The sequence below is a fragment of the Gobio gobio genome, assembly GCF_949357685.1.
Source record: "Gobio gobio genome assembly, chromosome: 16".
Taxonomy (NCBI): domain Eukaryota; kingdom Metazoa; phylum Chordata; class Actinopteri; order Cypriniformes; family Gobionidae; genus Gobio; species Gobio gobio.
Window position 1 is genome coordinate 37,937,048 of NC_137109.1, and position 22,584 is coordinate 37,959,631.

Below are 22,584 nucleotides of genomic sequence, written 5' to 3' on the forward strand. Positions count from 1 at the left end.
TATTTTATTTCTTTAATTATTCTTATTATAGCCCAGTGATTTCTGTATTTAGGTCCCTCGCCAGCTCTACCGTTCAGATATTAAAGCCTGCGGTTTGTGAAAGAGATTAATGTGAGTGGAGGTCAAACATAATGGAGTCAATTTTAGGGAAAATGAGATATGATCACATTGCTTTTGTCCTTTGTTTCGTGCTGCATTAAGTTTAGTTCTGTGCGACTGGCTTTGAATTAAACTTTGCTGGAATATATATATATATATATATATATATATATATATATATATATATATATATATATATATATATATATATATATACACTCTAAAAAAAAAAAGGTTCTATATTGCACCAAAAATGGTTCTTGGCTCGTAATCATAGGGGAACCTTTTTTAGTGCTATATAGCACCAATTTTGGTGCTTCAGTGGTTCTTCAGCGGTTCTTCAGAGGTTCTTCAACGGTTCTTCAGAGGTTCTTCACCGGTTCTTTGACTAAGGTGCTATATAGCACCTCTGAAGAACCGCTGAAGAACCACTGAAGCACCAAAATTGGTGCTATATAGCACTAAAAAAGGTTCCCCTATGATTACGAGCCTTTTTTTTTAGAGTGTATATATATATATATATATATATATTTATATATATATATATATATATATATATATATATATACTCTTTTCAAATGAAACGTCTTTGTCCACATTTCCCTCCGTTTTTGTACAAAACTGTTTTTGAAGTCAGACGTCAATGTTAATAAAACCTAAATAGCATTTGTTTTGAACAAATACATTACACTAAATGCTCAATTGAGTGGCTGCATCCATGTGTGCAAAAATAGGTGTCCTGAGCTACAAAACAAAACCAGACAGCTGAGCCCGGTCTTTTATTACATATTTCATTGGAAAAGAATGTTTGGTGTAGTGTTTGATTTTTAAAGGAATGCGGCTTAATTATTGAACTGTCTGCTTGTATTAGTTCAGCTAAAGGTGTCTTAAAATAAAACACGGGAGTCTAAAATGTAAGTATACATTTTTCAGTTTATTTGTCACCTCCTGGTATTAGGGTGTTTGTGTGCATATGCATGTAAATATCAGTATAAGTGTGTGTGTGTGTTTGCTTTGCACTGTGTGCACCTTTTGTATTTGGCCTCGAATTTCCACCTCAATCTATTTGGCTACAGTAATACACAACTGCCATGTATTCAAATCTAGAATATTACGCCCCTCTTTATTTATAGACATGAATCTCAATATCCAAAAGTGAAAAAAATGGATGAAAAGTTTGGAGATAAGGCTTTCTGTCACGTTAAGAACCCCTGTAAAGTGGATTAGCGATGCTAACTGCTCCCTTGAGGAGCATTACACACTACACTTGAAAAAACGGCGCAAATGAAGACTGCACTTTCAGAAAAAAGTATATATAGATAGATTTATAGATATAGATTTATATTTATTTTGAAGTTTAAAAGAGTACAGTTAAGACTTCTCACACGTGATATAACCTACGTATTGTCTGAGAGAGTAAGATTTAGGCCACTGCTGTCCCGCTCACAACGTTAAACACTTAACCCTGACGGAAAAAAATATCCCTCTGTGGAATCCGTTGCTTTTTTTTTCTTTTGACAAAGAGTTGGAATAGATTTAGGGAAAACACCTGATCACACACACACAGCCGCACACAGAATATAAAAACAGTCATGTCTAAAAGAACAATATTGCATTTGTAATGCACAAATGAATTTCCTGTACAATTGGCTTTTCAGTGGTGTGTGTGTACATAAACAACTAAAGGGCTCAGTGAATATATCTCCATTTTTGTCGTTTTCGTTGGTGGTTCTCGTCATCGTTTACATTGTTTTTTTTTGTGTCTTGTTTGTTTTTTGTTGGTTTTTTTTGTTGATTTTTTACGATGTACAGTAGTGCTGTAAACAGGCACACGCAGAAGCCAAGAGTAATGATCATCCTCTTGTTTCTCTCCTTGTCTTCCTGTCCTCCATGTATTTTAACGGCCTAGTTTTGTCCCCAGTCTCAGTCCTGCTGAGAAGCGCGTTATGTCCAGCCGCTCGGCTTTGCATCTAACTCTGCGAGTCCGACTCTTTCATCAAGTTTGTTGAGGTCCCGAAGGCTCCGGAAGCCTTCGGGAACGCACGATCATCTGACGCCTCTGGAAATAGAGTCTGAAAACTTGATGCTCTTTGCATTTCCATCAGTTTCACTGATTGTGCAAAATCACGCCGTCTCTGGTATGTCCACTCGGAAAGAGCTAGCATATCCTTTTCCGCGCTAAAAAGGAAAAAGAAAGAACGCTTATTAAAGATGATTTTCAGACAGCAACATGCATAAAGGGTTGTGCTAAGCTATTAAAAGACCATTGTTTGGTACATACAGAAGCAGAGCTTTGATGAGGAACTATCAACCTACAATCATAAACTATTTCCTCAAAGTTAAACGCACCACCCACACAGCCTCAGAGCGCTCTTTCTGAGACAGATGTCTGAAGGTTTCAACACAACAAGAGCAGTCAATAAAATCTCAATCAATCCCACTACCACCTTCACCCCCTCTAAAACAACAAACAGTGGTAGGCAGTCTAAACCTTATAAACTCTGGCCTTTTGAGACTGTCTGTTGATGTTTGGCATGACTAGTCAAACGTTGCCTCAATAAATATACTGCCAATGTACAAAACAATAGGGAGTTTCTGCCTCCCTTTTATCTGTATTTTTTTTCCTTCTTTCATTTTAGGAATTGTCAATCTCTGGTGGGTCTTTGCCTATGGTCAGATATCTGAGAATGTTTTTTATCACATTCAAATCACAACTAGACATCAGTAAGGTAGCCGAGAGAGCTCAATGCACTGAAACTGAAGTAAACACATGCAAATAGAAAAAACACCAGCAAATTAAGAAAACATCTTTATCACTTTGACAACGCATGTGCTTCAAATACTCACAACGCGACTAAATACAGAAACGTGCTGCAAATAGCACAGACCACAACGGAAATATTTCAAGGGGACCCCAACAAGTGACAAATGCTTATTGTTCAATGTCTACCCGCTAGTGTTGTCGATGCAGGTCTACATTGACAAAGTGAGTTTTTGGATTATTTTAGCATTCTGATCGTATGAGTGTTCGTGAGTATTTCGGTGCATTTCTGTGTTTGGTTGAGTCATGAGTATTTGCAGAACATGTGTTGTCAAACTAATGAAGATGTTTTTTGTTTTGTTTTTTGCGTGTGTTTTCTTTAGTTTCAGCGCGTTGAGATCTCTCAGCCACCGTACATCAGGGCTTCTGTAATTCCCTGCATTTACAAACACTGAGCAATTTCATAGTACAATGTCTTGTTTCAACGCATGTGCAATGTTGACCAAATGTATTTAGCCGGGTTGTGAACCATTCTGAATTTGAATTAGAATGTAAGAAAGTAGAATAAAAGTAAAAGGATATTCAAATGCTTGAATACAACTGTCATTTAAAAAAAAATAAAAACTTTTTGGCTTGACCTCTTTCAAAAGTCTTGAAGATATGCTAAGGATAGATTTAAACTTCCTGTAGGGTGTGGCCAATTCAATGAATTATACAGAGTTAATTCTTCAAATCCAATTTTTTTTTCACAACCCTGGTAAAAATATTTGAATTCAATGTATGAAGAAAAAGCTAATAAGACACTCTTATAAATAAAGGTTCTTCAAAGCTTCAATCAAGAATCATTTATTTTTTTTTTCACTTTATAGGGTTTTTGCTTTTTGGTTCTCTGAAGATTAAAACGGTTATTGGTTCTACATTAGAGGTTCTTAAGATCAGCATATTGATTCCCTCCATTTAAAACGTGCAACCCTCCAGGGGCCTTTAAAGCACCAGTAGATGGTTTTCTAAAGAACTAAAAGATAAACCAATCTTTGAGGAAGTTAAAAAGACTCTCATGTTCTCTCCTACACTTTTTTTTCTTCTATCGGATCCTTTATTTTTAAGAGTGTGCGCCAGGAACCAGTAGATGAAGAGCAGATGAAGGATGGGGAGATGTTGATGGGTGAAGGAGAGCAGAAGTGAGAGGGCTTAGAGGAGAATTCAGCAGCACTTCACGCTAGAGGCCTTGAATTTGGAACGTTTTTCAGGTCAGATCAAGAGAGAGGAAAACGCTCTCTCTTTGAGATACTCACACAGACAGGCGGCTTTGTAAGGCATGCGCGAGTTACACAGAAGTGCATCTAACTCTTTCCTCTCTAGCGTGGAAGCATTGAGGTGGTGTTGATGGTGTTGATGTTGGTGTTGGTGCATCTGGTTGGGGTGATGTGGCGTCTCTTTGCCAAAGGTTGAGAATGACTGATCACCCGCCAACGTCTCGCCCTCAAATACCTCGGAGTCGGGCACAGAGTCCATGCCCGGCACGTGCAGGTTGCTGCGGTAATCGGCGCCCTGTCGTGCCTCGGTAGGCACGAAACTTGGCATCCAGCAGCGATCTGAGTGGCCGAGGGCTTTGCACTCCTCTGTGCAGTTGGAGAACAGGTCTGCTCCTATGAGAGAAAACAGAGAGATGGGTTAGCTTGTGTTTAATTGTCCATGTGGGTGGATGAGAGCGAGAATATGCTCCCAATTGCACTGGAAGCATGCAAGTGCATTAAAACAAGACAAACGAACATAAATAAATACAATAAACTCAATGTCTCCTCTTAGATAAAAGACCAAACCGCCATATTCTGCATTAATTCAAGCAATCAAAAGTTATCCAGCATCTTTTTTTAGAATTAATCAAGCATTATAAATATGTAAATCCAGATGAAATGTCATTCACTTTGAAAACATTAAATGCTGTATGCATGAAATGTCTTTGGCACTTAACGCACTAATCATGAAACGATTGCGTGGTGCTTACCCCCCCCCCCCCCAACCACCCATTTTTTGGTGACTTTTAAATTACAAATTACCCTGATCAAAGAATGTGTGGAGAACATACACACAGCGAGTGGATGAAGTCAATGCTGTAATCTCCTCTTGAGGTCTCTCTTTCCACTTCTCTCTTTCTATTTGACATCAAAGGTAAACTCTCTGAGACACCAAGCTTGCAGATAAACCCGATCCTCTGTTCTCTTTCCTTCTCTTCCGCCCAGCTACAAGATGAAGGGATATCTTATAAAGGTTATAACCCCCCTTTTACTCTTTTGTCTCTTTCTCGTCGTCTCAATTAAAAGAACAAAAAGAATGAGTGACACAATAAGAGATTGCGTCACCTTAAAAGAAAAAAAGAAAACTTCAATGGGTGCAAAAAAGGCTACTTTAACATAATTTAAATAAATAAATAAACAGTATCATTGATATAAAATACGTTTATATCTAAATCCTTTTATTTAATTGCTTCAACTAATTAAATATATTTTGAAATTCCATTTTCTGCACCATTTTCCAGGCCATAAAAGCCCTAAGCTCCACCCCCAATATTAGGCCCACCACATCTCTCCCAGAGGTTTATCATGAGCCTCTTTGAAAATGTATTTTGATTAGCGGCAGGTAATTCAAGCAGCCCGCTGCTAATATCCAATGGCGGAAGCCCTCACAAATCACAAAGCCAAGAGAAGCTAGCTCTACAAGAGTGTTACAGCTAAAGCCACCGTGAGGAAAAAGATCCTGTTAGTTTGTGCGTGACAGTTGCATGATGCTTTTACCCCCACCAGCACCCCAGCAGGTGTAAGCCATGCCGTTTTGACTGCTTGCATCTGAGAAGAAGAGAGAGGTGAGCATTTTTAAATCCCTTTTCGCTCCTGTGTCTAAAAACCCCATGTCTAAAACAGTCAGTAATTACAGCTGGAGGATTAATGAAGTGCCATTTTCAAAGCAGCGCTAAGCAGAGATGTTGAAGGTATAGAGCAGAGTCAGTGGTGTGGGGGTAGGATGGGTGGGGGGTGTTCTTATAGCTAATCCTCAGACTAGCCCTTCAGACAGAAGACAGGTCAGCATACACAGACTTTGGGTTTCTGCTTTAAAAGAGGATTAGAGTCCTTTGGAGCTACATGCAAACAACCTACTTAGGCCTGGGCTTGGTAAGACTCTCCTAATTACAGACCCAAGTAGGACTGCCTTACTAGGCAACAAGTAGTTTAGACACTAAACAAATCTGGAAGCTATCTATGACAATATTCAGAGGTCTCATTTTTATAAGAGACTGTGAACAAAGGTTCTTTGGGTATATATCTGACATACAAAGAAGGTGAAAGTGCGGGAGAGAGAGAGTTTGATATTTAGAGAGTGTGAGATAAGACACTTCCTCATTGTGTAATCACAGGGAGACATCTTGATATTTCCTGACATTTTCTGAAATTAATTGCTCTCTGTACTCATCCAGTGTCCTTTTTTCAGTGGGAAAAAAACGGAAAAGTAATTATATTGTTGACTTGTGGTTCGATATTGCAAGAAAGAGTCAAATCTGATGAAGATGCAATGCACTGTATTCTGTGGTTGAAAAAGACATGCTATTTTTATACCTAGTATTAATTCCCATCTTAAGTAATCCAATGCTAGACGCAAATTCGAACAGGGGATGTTTTGGGCTGTGTCCACTTTGACCACGTTTGGATTTTAAGAAAACATTTTCATAAGTAAATCTTCACCTACTGACCTCTCAATCATTTAAAAGGGTTTAATCTTTGCAAGTTAAAGCAGGTACTACACTAAATTATTTACATTTTATATTTAATACATTATGTATTTAAGGTTTAAATAAATACATAAAAAAATACACTACCATTCAAAAGTTTGGGGTTAGTAAGATCTTTGGTAGCAATTTATTTACACATTGCTACATCTACTTATTATCAACATGATCTCACGGCAATTCATACGTATTTTACAAGGTGGCTCATTCGTACGAATTTGTACGACCTCATTCGTACGAATTCATGCAATGTTTGCTAAATCATACGTTTTGATGAGTTGGTCAATTTGTATATATGACCTCCCCCTAACCTCGCCCCTAAAAACTACTCATTACTGCAGTATAGACAAATCATATGAATTCATATTCATAGAGTGAGGTCGTACGAATTTGTAGGAATTAGCCACCTCGTACAAACTTGTACGATTTGGTTGGGAGGTAGCGTTGTAATAACAGTAAATTATGCATAATTACAAGTAACTAAACCTAAACCAAACCCTAACCGTAACTCTAAGTACATGTAATTAATTAATATTACTCATTACTTATTTGAGGAAGTACAATGTTACTACACCGCCTTAAAATAGTGTAACCAGTTTGTTATGTTTTAAAAATAAATATTTTATTCTTACCAAGGCTGCACGTATTTGATCAAAAATACAGTGAAAATATATTGGGAAATATTATTACCACAATAAAGATTTTTGATTACAATACATTTTAAAATATATTACTTTGATGGCAAAGCTGAATTTTCAGCAATATTACTCACATGATCCATCAGAAATCATTTTAATATGCTGATTTGGAGCTTGAGGAACATTTCTTCTTATTATTATCAATTCTTTAAAAAATACTGACCCCAAACTTTGGAACGATAGAGTATATTTGGGAGAAATGGTGCACCATTGTTTTCCCACTTTATAAAATTGCAAAAATCAGAAACCCTCTTCTCAAAATCTGATCATAAGTGAGCACAGAAGATGCATATAAATACCACATGAAAATGCAACCAGATCACCAAGAGCTGGATTTTAATTCAATGTTTAAACAGGGTCTCTATGCTACAAAAGCCCACAAGAACAGCATTTCATCAAAAATGTAGTTCTTCATGTGTTAATGTTGTCTGAAACTTTACATCACTTTTTCTCTGATATTCAACACTGCATGACAAAGTGTGAGAGAGAGAAAGAGAGAAGTATATATTAAAGAAGATATATTACAATGGACTGTAAACGAAATGATCCATTGAAACATCTCCCCTCTATATCTGCTCTGCTGCTTTCTGAGCAGAAGCCTTGCAAAGCATTAGATCTGATAATAACCTTCATTTGCTAATTGGTATGCATCAGACTGAAAATAAATTACTGATCAGTGAGCTGTTTCTGAATTCTGAACATGACCTGCAGCCCAAACGAGGGATTCTGTTGCAACGTGGCAGATCCTCAGGATAAAAGAAATGAAACTGGAATGAAATGATTCAGATGTGTCATTGCATCAGAGAAGCTCTAAAGTGCTCCACTGTGTATTACAGATGCATTTTTATGCACTAGAGATAAATAAGCAATGCTTATCACGGCCTGTTTTTAATTTAGTAGAGATGACTAGATCGGGATGCGTCAACGTTGACACACTAGGCGTTTGGATGACTAAAATTTCCTGTTTCAAAAAGGCCATGAAACAGCAGCTGGTTAAGAAACAAAATGTCTGAAACAGATTTGAAAGGATAAAGGCAGTTTCTACCGAATTCTCTTTCAAATGAACAATGCACACTCCTGAACGCTCTCCAAGTCTGCATTTCAAGCGACGCTTTCAATTATCTTAATTAAAGAAGATAGTATGGAGCAAAACAAGTACTTTTTTGTGGGGACAACATGCTCGCAAATGGGGAAAAAACCCAACAGATTTTTTTTCCTGCTAATTTATAGAGCTTTATCTTAAAAGGAAAGTGTTCTTTGATGGCCTACGACAACAAAGGCAGATGGGCTACCTGACCTTGTATGAAAAAAAAAAAAAGTCTTGATTTTAATCTAATGTTTAACTGAGCAAAAATAGGCTAAATGAGAGCTGAAGCAGTCCAGCCACAGCATATGGTGCTCTGGAATAACAGCAGAGGACATATGCTCAACCAAAGAGAAATTAATGATAATAAGATGCAACTTTTGGTTGTATTCATTTGTGTCCGACTATGTCATAATTACATTATACAGTCAACTTCACAATGCACTTCAAACGAGGTGTCATTTAGCAACAAAGCACCATTTCCAATGCAGCCGAATCTCACACATGTGGTCTTATGAAGGTGTGGACAAGTAGTGTCCTCCATCAGTGGAATGCGAGCAGAGGGATTATGGTGGAACGGTGAGGGGGGTGAAGAGGAGTTTGGGAGGGGGGGGCGGGGGGTCACACACAGTCAATGAATCGCTTGTTTGTTTGCTGCTCAACCTATTTGGTCCCGTTCCCACAGAGTCGATGACAGACTGCCGGGACTGATCTAAATTCCATCATGTCTTTAGAGACGTGGGTGAAAGGGAGATAGTACCACTGAAGTAAATCCTTATTATCAGGAAGTATTCATAAACAATTGGATTATATTCTCCACTAAGGCTGTTCTTCCCAAAGCATGCTCACGCATCCATACTCAGAGGCACGGTGGCCTAAAATATTTCTGCTAGGATTCGAACAGCCTTGACATGCTTTGATCAGGGTTTTTGTTCTGATTGTGAGTGGATGAACCACAACCAAGCTATTTAAAATCAACCAGCAGTTTGTCTATCTCAACAGTTTAACCAACAGTTTAAAGCCACGTCTCTACATGCTCAGCCTAAATAGCAGCTCTTCTGTTAATCAATAACAAAACGAGAGAAAAATTTGAAATTGATTCACATAAACGTACCAGAGGAATGTCCGCGATGCATGGCGTCATGGTCACTGTCTCCCTGCTCACTGTCTCCATGACCGCTGTCTTTTGAGCTCACGATATCTGCCTCCTGGAATGCAGAGCTGAGGGAGGAGAGAAGGTTTGAGTTGACCGCTATGCCACACGACTCTTATATAACCACAATTGGTTTCAGTCTGTCTCATATGAATCTGGTTTAGTTCAAATGTTTATAGACATTTTCATATGTATTTACTTCTATCATGTTAATAAAAAAAAAAAAAAAGTACTTCCATAAAGTACGGAGGAAAATAAGTTAAGGTCAGTTAAGTTAAGTGCTTACCTGTTAACACGCCTTGGTCGATCCACCAAATAACTGAGCTCTGCTCTCTGGTGTTTTGTCTGCAAGAGAGATGTTGATTTAATACAGGCCCGATAACATGCATAATAGTAATACAAAATTCAATAATAATAATAATACAGCATTATAAATACATAAATAATACAGGTCAGAATTCAAGCTTTGCTCACTGGGGGCATTGCAGGGACTTTATGGGCAGTCAAAATCATTAGGCTCTGCTGCTATTCAGCAGAATTCAACTATAGATGGATCTTTGTTCTTGTGAGGCTCTGCAACACCGTGACTAGCATATCTAATGCCCTATAGCCCGGAGAGCTTTTCACAAACATGCAAATCTATCAGTTCAGTGACTCACTATGTTTACACTCTAACATGGGTAATTAGGCCACAGTATAGGCCACACATATTATATAATAATAATAATAATAATATTAATAATAATAATATTAATAATAATAATAATAAAAGTAGAACAAACTATTAATATTGTTAGAGTCAGTCTGCAAGCAACCAGTTATCAACCTGTTTTTTTTCAGAGCTCACTATCCTGAAGAGGAAGATTGTTTTATTTTATTTTAATTCACTGAATGTGTATTTAATTTGAATTGTAAAATGTCAAATGTAAAATAGCAGACAATGTACAATAGCAGACACATCCACACAATGCAGTTTTTGAATATGCCTGTAGAGATACTGTATATCTAAAGAAGAAAGCTAGATTTGCTTTCTGTGTGCCATTAATCAAAACCAAATAATAATAATAATAATAATAATAATAATAATAATAATAATAATAATAATAATAATAATAATAATAATAATAATAGTAATACAGAATTACTTAAACGAAGAAGAAGAAGAATGTTTGGAAGGTAAGTATATTTTTTGAGTAAGCTTTACAAGTGCTCGTACCTCACTGGAGAGCAGGCTGCCGTTGGATATGATGTCCGGCTGCTGTTGGTCCGTATAGCCGGTTACTAGTGCTCCGCACGGGTTGTGCTCGGTGTCGTTGCTGCGCGACGGGCTGCAGGCCTTCAGGAACATGAGATCCGTTTTGGCCGATTCCGGAGTCAAACAGACCTGATAGCAGTAGTTCTGACTTTGATGTAGCGAGCCGAAGCTCCCTGACTCTTCCACGGGCACCTGCGCGGCGCTCGCCACGCTCACGTTGGCTGTGTTGGTGCTCTGAACCAGCATGATGTCTGACTTGCTCAGTTTCTTCTTTTTCCGGGCAGCCCGGGCCTGACGACCGCAGCAGCCGCCTGACCCGCACGACCCGCAGCCCACCAGGCAGCAGCAGTCGCTCGCCAGGCAGGTGCTGTAGATGTTCAGCTTTTTCTCCTTCTGACAGCGCACGGCCAGCACAATCATTGCCAGGAGGAAGATGAAGGAAACGGAGCCAAGCGCGATTATGAGGATGAGTGTCAAGTCCAGAGACGCGTCTTTGGCCTTGGCAGTACCGCGTTCTCCACTGTGGCCTTCCACGAGACTGTCCACGAGTGTCACCTGCACCACTGCGCTGCATGACATGGGGGGCTGCCCGTGATCCCTTACTTCTATCAGCAGCTCATACAGCTGTTGCGGGTCTCGTTTGACCGACACCCGGCGGGCAGTGCGCAACTCCCCGGTGCGCCAGTCCATTCGGAACATCCCATTCTCGTTACCTCTCTGTATACTGTAGGATAAGCGCGCGTTCTCTCCATCATCTGCATCCATGGCGACAATGCGCGTAACTAGGTAGCCTGGCTCGGCAGAGCGCGGCAAAGGCTCCCGCGCAGTGCCATTTTTTCCTAGAGGCGCAATCACAGACGGCGCGTTATCGTTCTGATCTACTATAATGACGTTCACCGTGGCGTTGGACCACAGCTCGGGGCTGCCCGAGTCCCTCGCTTGAACCATGAAGCTGAAGTCTTTCAGTTGCTCATAATCAAAGGATCTGAGGGCGTACAAATACCCATTCTCCGAGTTGATGGACACATACGTGACCACAGACATACCCTGGATTTCACACTCCACTATGGAGTAAGTTATATAAGCATTCTGTCCGACATCAGGGTCGACTGCACTGACAGCGTAGATGTAAGCACCGGGGACGTTGTTTTCAGTCACATACACATCATAAATGGGCTGCGTAAACGTGGGCGCGTTATCGTTCTCGTCAGACACGTGCACTTTGATTGATTTGCTGGTCGCCAGAGATGGAGTCCCTTTATCTCTCGCAACCACGGTGACCGTGTAAGCCTCTACAGTCTCTCGGTTGAGAGGACCGTCGGTTACAATAGTGTAATAATTTCTGAAAGAGGTTTTGAGTTTAAAAGGAACATCTCCGAGAATCTCCACATGCGTCTGGCCGTTGTCTTCAGAGTCTTTATCGGTGACGCTGAGCAGAGCGATGACGGTACCCGTGGCTGCGTTCTCGCTCACTGACTCCGTGACGGTGCTGAAGATGATCTCTGGTGCGTTGTCGTTCACGTCCGTCACTTTTACCAAAACTTTACAGTGCGCTGGCACGGCATTAGGTCCCATGTCTTTCGCTTGAACGTAAATCTGATACAGACCGCTCTCCTCAAAGTCCACCTCACCTCTGACCTCTATACGGCCCGTTCTGGCATCGATATCGAAAAGTTCCTTGACCCTGCTTGAAATGTGGTTGCTGAACGAGTAAATGACCTCTCCATTCGGGCCCTCGTCTGAGTCGGTCGCGTTCAGCTGGATGACGAGCGTGCCCACGGGCGCGTTCTCGGCCAGGTTGACCGAGTACACCGGCTGATCAAACACGGGGACGTTGTCGTTGGAGTCGAGCACCCTGACCACAAGCAGTGCTGTACCTGTCCGAGGAGGCTGGCCACCGTCCACGGCAGTGAGGACGTAACGGTGCATCGCCTGTTGTTCCCGATCAAGTGGCTTTTCCAAAACCAGCTCGGCGAATTTGTTGCCATCAGTCTGTGTTTGCACATCAAGGTAGAAATAGTTGTTGTTGGTGATGTCGTAAGTGCGCAATGCGTTACTACCGACATCCGGATCAAAGGCGCTCTCCAAAGGGAAGCGCGTACCCGGGGTCGCGCTCTCGGATATTTCCACGGTGATGTCTGTCTCCGGGAAGCTCGGCGGGTTGTCGTTGATGTCCACCACCTCTATCTCCACGCGAAAGAGCTCGAGTGGGTTCTCCAGGAACACCTCCAGGTGAAGCAAACAGCTGGCGCTCTGCTTACAGATGCGTTCCCGGTCGATTTTCTCATTCACGAAAAGCACCCCGTTTTCCAAGTTTATTTCCAGGTACGGCGTCCGCGAGCTAGGCACTACCTGAAAGCGGCGGGATGAAAGTTTTGTAAGGTCCAGTCCCAAATCCTCTGCTATATTCCCCACAAACGTGCCATGCTCCGCTTCCTCGGGCACAGAGTAACGTATCTGCGAAGCCACCCCATCCGCGAGACACAGCAGGAGCAAAAACACAAACATCTCCACTCAGGAAAGGACACTTGGAATATTTTATCTCCGTGGAGCACGCAGCAAAACCATCACCCTCTTCTCCAAGGTAAGGCGCGCAGGCGTTCGTAAGGCTTTGGTTGTATGGTAATATTTTTCCTTAAACAGGGCTGTCAGCCAAAAACCATGCTGTCTGCGTGCTGGTTTACACAGGACCGATTTCCCAAGGCAATTTCCTCCAAGAACAGGCTTTAGAGTCGCGGCGGATTTCTGGCACAAGTGAACATTACAATATTAAACTGACACTAATATAAATGGATATCAGGTGGCGCGTGATAAAACACAACATCATAATCCACAGAGTTCATGCAACAAATGCATTTTATATTAGAGCTACAGTCTCTGATATCTGAAAGGTCCCAGTATATCTTGTGCGCTCCTGCGGGGTCCGCTGGCACAGTACTGAAGCATCAGCGCTTAGCTGTTCGGTTTTCCCGCAGCACCCTCCCCTCGCCAACCAATGGGAGCACCCGGCATCAGCAGAACTGAAACTTTATTGGCTGTGTCCTACGTCAGTCAAGCCTCCTGGTTGCTGATAAACACGCCCCTGGTCAGAGCTGCGGGATTTCTGGTCATACGGATTGAATGGCTGATGAGTTCGTAGGAGAGAGGTGTGAGGTGTTATCAAGTTTTGAAAAAAGAATATAAAAACGGGATTATGCATAACGTTATTATGTAGCCTATATGTGTAACTGGTGTATTATATAGATATAATTTTATACATTACTTTTTGTACAGTAGCCTAATGTTTATAATGTAGTACAATGAGTAGGCTATTTTAAGGATTCTGTGAACTTTATTTGTCTACTCACTTCATTGTTGACTTGTGTATAATTAAAAAACAAAAAAAACAACAACATGCATTTCATATCAAGTGCTTCATTGAAGCCGTTTGTTTTTCTCATTTTACGCGGAAAAGTTTTTTTTTTCCCCTCACTAAAATATTTTATAATTAGGCCTTCTTTTGCATTCTTTATATAGGAATAGGCTACAATGATTTTTATGATATCGATTGCACACATATATGCCAGGCAGATTCTCTACTGATTGTCTTTGTAGCTTTCTCAGGTTTGCTTCCCAAGCGCAAGCCACATGCGCCTCCTAGCTGCCAAAACGAATCTGTTGCGCTGCTGTCAGTCACGCGCCTGGGATTCCTCATGGCAGCTGGACATAAATAAGAAATCTGTGGAAATGTCCAGCACTTGTATTTCATCTCTCTAATTAAATAAGACGCAGTTGTGCTCGCTGGATTAAGTAATTAACCCGTTTATACCCAGTGTCCATTCTAATGGGCATCACTTTTCTCTGCTGCTTTTTGTCATTAGCAAATCTTAAAGGATTAGATGAAATACTGTAAAACAATCTCCGAATGCTATTTCATTGCACTCTGATAAAGAAGGGTTAATTACATCCTACAGATTTAGTCCAATCTTCGCCATAATCGAGTTAGAATGCATTTATCTTCAGACAATGTTGGACAGAAGTTATTAAATGCATAGGCCTATTTTATATTTAAAACCGTTTGCCTGTCACAACAACCGAGAGAGGCTATTGCATCGCAACTGTTTTTTTGGCTGCATTTAGAGTGGAATAAAGCACAGTCATTTTTCTCTCTCTCCATGGAATAGCCCATAATTCGTTTCTGAATGGAGCAGGGTAGTCATACACTCCCTTGTGTTTCAAATCATAACTTTAGTGCATTATATCCGTGCCTTGCCTTTACACTCTATCAAACTTTTGGTCTATACCTGCTCCCCGTCTCCCAGCAACCAAATGTCACGGTTTTCATCTGAGCGGAATAATGCAGGATCCGGGGTGGCAAACACAAGGAACAGTCGGAGCGCCCCCTAGCGCATCACAGAGGCACCACACCACACCCGAATGGTACATGAGCCATAAAGGACTGATGGCTGAGTTTAGTGTCCCCTCAAGAAAGGCACATTTGAAGTAGCGTTTGAAACGGTGCTGTGCCAGAAAGAATCTCAACACCAGTGGAGTGTAAACATGAATCGCTTCCAAAAAGAGATTTTCTAAATCAAGTTTTGGCGAGCCACTGGCGCACTCACTCGACTTTATGCTTTAATTCCCACGAGGGTGCCGGAAGGATTGAATAGATTTGAGTTTTCATGAATATTTCAAGATTTATGGACAAACAGTGATTTGAATATGAGAATCAGATTATCTCCCCTCATGTATTATAATGTGAGCATACCTCAACAGCATGAGGAGAGCTGCCATTATGATTGGCACATGCTCTCTCTCTTTTTTTTATCTCTCTTTTTGTCACTCCTGCAAAGCTGATTTAGGGATAGGTGATGTTTTGAATTTATTCCATTACCTGTGTGAAAATGCGCAATTAGAGGTTTGTCGAGAAAATATAAACATGTGTTGGTTCTTTCTCTGTGGGATCACCCCCATATTTGCCAAGCACAAACTCAGTTTTTGGCAAAGTAATTCGTGCAACTGCGCTAATACTGCTTGTTTACTCCCAATCATCATCTGTTCAAAAAGTTGTAAAGTATACTGCAGTGCAGCCAAGTTCCTAGCATGCACTGCAGGCGAACTGACTTGAGTTTAGGTTTAAAACGTTTTTGCATGTTAAAATCGGCATGAAATGGAAGTTCCGATAGTCTTTTCTTCTCAATTGTGATGTATATCTGCAGTGAAATTATTTCTCAAACAAGAAATGTAGGGCAAGATTTAATTTTGTCCATCAGGGATTGATTGGATCATTGTAGTTTGTGAGTGTGTTGTTGACAGGTTGTCCCGCCCTCGCTTCAACAAACACGTCATCAGAGACGTTTTGTGGGCCTACCATCTTCTAACTGTAGTTGTATAATAGTAGTAGTCACAGGTGACTTCCATAATAACAACAATCCAGTTAACAAATAAAATTTTGAAATCAGAGAATTTGATCTTCTTTTCCTCGTCAAGCTCAATTCTCTTTATTTCCATGAGTGGAAAGCGAATGGTAAGGCTGTGATTGCTTACAGGAGTGTGGATCCAGGAACCAGTCCAATGTTGTGCATGTTGTGAAATCATCCTTGGGTAATTTTATACAATTTTAATGCTTGTTTTGATCAGTTAGCATGCTTTTTGGATGGAGTTTTTACAGTTCAGGATGCCATATTTAGATCTGCCATGGTAAGTCTGGAAAACAACGGGTATCAGATTCCCTCATTAGGTGCGTGCTGGACAAGGAACAGTGACAGAGCCTTTAAACCAAATCATCTTCCTAGTTCTAACTAAGTTTCACCATGTCAGAATCTCGAATCTGAAACATCAGAGGAAAATAGCCTCAGTTCTCCAATCCTGCTTCCCTTTTCCCCCACAGAAAATAGACAGAAAACAAAAGAAAATTGAGTTTTCAGAGATAACAAAAGATGTCTGTTCTCACATCTTAATATCTGATGGCCATATGTGGCGTCGGTCTGTCGATCAGCCCTGCGTGTGGTTATGTGCGCGTCTGGACGTCTGGCTGCTTTCAGAGCAACTCTCTGGTGTGTGCCTCTGGCCGGAAGACCTTTTCATCTGCAGCACATGGATGTGTGTGTGTGTGTGTGTGTGTGTGCAGGTCTGACACAGCAGTGACAGGATGAGATGGGACAGAGAGTGCTGGTTGACAGGAGGATTGTTTTCACTCCAAAAGCCTTATTAAAAATTTAGCTGTCCCTCAGAGACTGGGTGAAGGCGAGTGTGTGTCTCTGCTCGTGGTCAGTCATGAGGAAAATGTAATGTGGTATTTGGTATTTGAGTTGTGTTAGAGGGTTTTGTGAAGTCTGCTCCTTTGCGAGTTGAGTTCCACATGAAACTTCCAACCCATATATCTGCATGGCAGTGTATATGACCCAAATATGTCAAGAATTTGACATGCTTTTACAAAAGATCCTCTAATAATTCAATAGCAACAAAGGTCAACAAAAAAATCTCAATTTTGTTCTATATTTATCATTTCCTGAGTTCAGAGAGTTTAGTAGTTAGCAACAGTTAAGGCTGTTGCTGTGGGCACATTTTCAGTCTGTAAGATATTTAAATGTTTTTAAAGAAGTCTATTATGCTCACCAAGGCGGCAAGGAAACCACAATGAATCTTTTGTAACATTAAAAATGCCTTTACTACCACTATTGATCAATTTAATGCATTCACACAAAGAAAAGGGGTGTTAAAATTGTCCCTTTAGGGGTACACCAGCTTGTCACTGTGGCAGTGCCCTTAAAAGGACATCTCTGTACCTTGTTTACTCCTAAAAGGTGCATATCAGTACCCTTTAGAGTACAAATACGTACCTTAAGGTACTAATGTGAACCTTTTTGTGGTAAAAAGGTAATATGTGACTTAAATTGTGCAGTTATCTTTAGGTCAGTGTATTCACTAATATGTCTATGCTGTATGGGAAAGTTTATGAGAAATATACTTCCAGTTCAATAAATTCCTGAGAACACATATTTTTTGGAAATAGTTTTGGACTTTAAATACTCAATACTTTAACTCATTAAATGTGTGAGGAGATCGGAGATAAAATAATGTAAAAAGGTGGCCCAACCTCTCCCTATTGCTTTGAGCATACACTCACAACAACATTCTCCAACTATTGATTCTACTTTGCCATAGTAATCAATACCAAACCTCTATCAGAAATGTAAGGATGGTAACAGACCTACATTCTAGGTCTCCTCTTTGACATGCAAATTACATCCAGTGCCAAAATGCAACACCCACACATGTGTGCACACACACACACACACACACACACACACACAAGCAGGTTGTGATGAGAAACATGATCCACGCAGGATCAAAAGGGATGCGTACAGCAGGATGAATAAATGGAAATGTGTGCTGATTCCATGTAGGTCAAGAAGTCTTTACACAAACACACACGCAAACACACTCACAATCCATTAAGATGCTCAAAGCAAAACACTTCAGCAATACACAGCTGATACCAGTATGATTACCTGCAATACAGTTTTGCCCTTTCCATCACATACAGGTAGCATTAACATAAATACATCAGCTTGCTTAGCATTCAGTGTGTGTTTCTTTGAGAGGTTACTTGCATTAAAGGTGCCAAACTTTAGGTATTTTGCGAGGAATCAGTTTTTGTGATACGCTGAGGCAGCAAGCTGTCAGATTGCTGTAATTGACTGATCATTCTTTCGTTTTTTAAAAAGTATGTATAGTTAATAGAGCGATAAGACATGCTAGGAGAGAGAAAGAGAAAGAGAGAGAGAGAGAGAGAGAGAGAGAGAGAGAGAGAGAGAGAGAGAAAGAGGGGAAAAGAGAAGCAGATAGGGGTGTCAATGCCACCAGAGGAAAATAAGGAGTACATTCTTAATCTTTTTCATGAAATAAAGGGATGCTCGCATTTTCAGTTTTTCACATTTGCCATATGAGCCTTAAAGGAATAGTTAATCCAAAAATGAATTATCTTCTAAGTCTTCTTGTGGAGGTGAGGGTTTCTCAAAATATATTCTTGTGTGTTCCACCTCTTGATAGAAATAACAATCACAACATTTATGTCCATCAAGAGGTGCATCAGTTTTTGGTCAATATCTTGTATTAAAGGTTCCATGGCATGGATTTCTTTTATTATTTTATAATGTTTCCTGAGGTGTACTTATATTGTTAGTATGGTTTTTTCCTCAAAAAATGTCATAATTTAGAAATAAAAAGCATGTTTTCTATACTGATATTAGCCCTCTGGCTTGAATGCTCTGTTTCAAGGGGCATGTCTAATGTGAGACTTCAGTGAAAACGCCCACTGTTGTGATTGGCTGACATTTGAAATGAGTATTAGATTATGTGGCGGAGGGGGTGTGGTTTAGCGAGGCACCGTCTGACTCTGCAAGCACTGCCAGAGATAGACGAACTGGGCACTCGTGGACCAGAAAGACTGAGAGCTGGAGAAAGATAGTTGAGAAATTTTTTCTGTACCGAGTTGTTGAGAGCACTGTGAGCGCGAGTTCATTTTGTTTGTATCTGAGAGTTCTGAATAAACACGAGTCCCAGTCATGCAACCCTGTCTTCTTCCTCCTTATTCTACGAACTTTGTAACATGTGGAACCCCTCTCGAATACTTTTTTTTACCATCACAGCCGTCAAGATGAATGAATCATCAAAGTGTTGATTATAGCATTATTTTTCGATCTTTTCCCATCACATGAAAGGCTGCAGTGATGAGCATTGAGTACACAGACAGTACACAGTTGATCGCGTGAATGCAGTGATCTCCTCATTGCAGCGCGTTTTCTCTCACAAAATGCTTTGAGCACAACTAACAGCAAACACGACATCGACATGAATACAGTAAGAGCTTTGTGTAGCATAACAGTGTCATTCATTATAACGGCAGTTTGGACAAGTGTGCAGATATACTCATGACGAGTGATTGACAGATCCGAACATTATATAGAGAGTGTTCTTAGATCGCTCTCTGTAGTTTAATCATTTAAATAACGGATTTGTTTCATGCTACTAACAGAAACCATGTGAAGTTTATCGTTTTAGTCACTGGCTTGATTCACTGATGCATTACGCTTAGGGCATCAAGACGGCCAGTGGCGGGACTGACAGTATTAAAACATTTAGAAAGAAAGTCTGTGTGAACTTGAATGATTAGCTACACATCAGAAATCACTGATCACAGATCAGGCATTAATGAACACTGTTACTCACTGTTTGTGGCGGTGCTGTCGAATCCATATGGTAAAGTCTGTTTGTAAAGCCTGTGCTGACATCGCGACTGATAAACGGAATCCATTTTCTCCAAATTCTCTGGGCGGGCAAACCAGAGTAAGGGGAGGTAACCGTTCCCCATATGACGACATACAAGGAAGATTCCAGATCGGCTCATCTGAGCTTTTTTTTTCTCAAAGGCAGAGCAGGACACCCAGAACTCGGCTTACACCATTCAAAATTTCTAGCCACGACCATATACAGGCTAGGGGAACTCATAGTAATGTTAAAAAAACTCATAAAATGAAAATTTGATGCCATGGGACCTTTAACCCTCTCGAGTCGGCCGTCGCGCCGGCGTGATTGGCTTGCTTTTTTTCTTATCAATGCCAAAGAGACTCAAATAACTCAAATAGTAATTTTTTATCATTCAGGCAAGTGTTATACATCATTATAATCTGTTAAGTTTCTATTTTTTTTAGTACAGTCACAATAAAAACTAATTGTTCTGCTTTTTGCAAAATAAAGAATTCAAACATGATGAGCGATCTGCAGCCTCTCTGTCAAAGACTTTCATTCAGATAGTCTTCAGAAAATTACCTCTAGCTTATTGAATACTTGTCTCACAAACATGAGACAAATGTCTAAAGAAACGCTGAAATGTCAGGTTTTAAACACTGTACACCAAATCAAAAACAAATATTCTGTATTTATGTAATCCGTTTGAAAGCAGAGCGATGTTAGTCGTTCCTGAGCGGCTCATTATACACTAATGCGACCACGCCCACGAAGCGCACGCTCTATTGAGATTCAAATACTGAGGCGACGCCCACACACACATCAGCTCAAACAAACACATCGTGCACGAGGGCGCACTGAAGCTTTCTTTGTTTAAAGGTCCCGTTTTTCGTGTTTTTTTGAAGCTTTGATTGTGTTTACAGTGTGCAATATAACATGTGTTCATGTTTCGCGTGTAAAAAAACACAGTATTTTTCACACAATTTACTTATCTGTATACTGTGGTTTTCACTGTCCTCAAAACGGCTTGAAAGATTTCCCTGTTCTCTGAAGTCCCTCCTTCAGAAATACGTAACGAGTTCTGATTGTGCCAGCGGTTCCCGTGTTGTGATTCGACAGCAGCTTAGGGCACGCAGAGCGCACGTTACCGGAAAGGTCACACCTCTCACCATAACGGGGATGCATGCGCTCAATGATCTCTAAGTACAGCGTCCCTGGTAAAGCCAAACAAAGGTGACTTGACTCCGGGATGAAAATAACAGCGTCTCAACGACATGGCGACAAACAAACTATACGAACGCAACCGAATGCAACACTTCCTTTTCTCCACGCGGGAGCAGCAAGACCACGCCCCCTTTTTCGCGTGTTCTTGTGGGCGGAGGTTAGTCGACATACTGCTCTACTGACGTAATTAAAGCAGGAAATACCAGGATGTAGTCCTTACCGGCCGTTCGCTGTAGGCTTTGAAAGGGAACTTCTGTTAAATAAAATATCTCGCTTGGCATTGAACTTTGAGCTTTATAATTTTACAGGTATTATAAATGCTCTAACAGCAACATTACACACTAACTAAAGTTTGAAAAATGGGATCACGAAGAACAGGACCTTTAAATTAGCTCAAAATTACTGTCAGATGTAAGTAATTACCTTGACAAACTATACATCATTTAAAAGATCTAAGACTCAAGCTTCCATTTTTGACCTCAAAGTCTTATTCTCAAAGTCATATAGTGACCATAATTTTTGTTAATATGTGTCAGGAGTTATGAATATGAAAACCGTTGGTACCTTCTAAAGATTGTAATACGAGCGTCAGCTGCTCTCATTCATAAAAATCTCATCATACTTCATACTGGCAGCTGGAGGGCGCTCCGTGCACATGTAGTCCATATATAGCACGCATGAAGAAGATACCATATGACATTGACATAAACAACAGCTTCCAGAAATCGCTCTAACATATACCACGTTTGAAGATAATAAACACACAATCACGACAATATATGTCTTATCTGTGTTATTTATACCATGTTGGGTGTTTTCATAATAGATTATATTTATAATGCAATGCTACTCAAGCTTTTATAATTATGCAGAATATTGTAAAATATTGCTTTAATTACGTCAGTAGAACAGTTTGTTGACTAACCTCCGCCCACAAGAATACACGAAAAAGGGGGCGTGGTCTTGTTGCTCCCGCGTGGAGAAGAGGAAGTGTTGCGTTTGTATAGTTTGTTTGTCGCCATGTCGTCGAGACGCTGTTATTTTCATCCCGGAGTCAAATCACCTTAGTTTGGCTTTCCCAGGGACGCTGTACTTAGAGATCATTGAGCGCCAGTGTTGCCACAGTTACTTTGAAAAAGTAACTTAGTTACTTTACAGATTACTTGATTTTAAAAGTAACTAAGTTACTTTACAGATTACTTGATTTTAAAAGTAACTAAGTTAGATTACAAGTTACTTTATTAGTTACATTCATCAGTTGCAGACAACACCTCTGCAGCCTCAACATAAAAATGACA

General features: G+C 40.4%; 1 protein-coding gene across 2 annotated transcripts; it reads right to left on the minus strand.

The window, feature by feature from the left end:
* Window positions 1-1,013: 1,013 nt before the first annotated feature.
* pcdh10b (protocadherin 10b) lies at window positions 1,014-13,770 on the minus strand. 2 transcript variants are annotated; one of them, XM_079838441.1, is made up of 5 exons: window positions 10,793-13,770; window positions 9,863-9,921; window positions 9,538-9,644; window positions 4,156-4,509; window positions 1,014-2,277 (listed from the first exon to the last, which is right to left on the minus strand). In XM_079838441.1, exons 1-5 carry the CDS (start codon window positions 13,337-13,339, stop codon window positions 2,258-2,260), a joined length of 3,087 nt encoding a protein of 1,028 aa, XP_079694567.1. In that variant the 5' UTR covers window positions 13,340-13,770; the 3' UTR covers window positions 1,014-2,257. The 2 variants fall into 2 exon arrangements, with proteins under 2 accessions (XP_079694567.1, XP_079694568.1); XM_079838442.1 differs by having other exon boundaries at window positions 1,616-2,277; window positions 4,352-4,509.
* Between the last annotated feature and the right edge of the window lie 8,814 nt (window positions 13,771-22,584).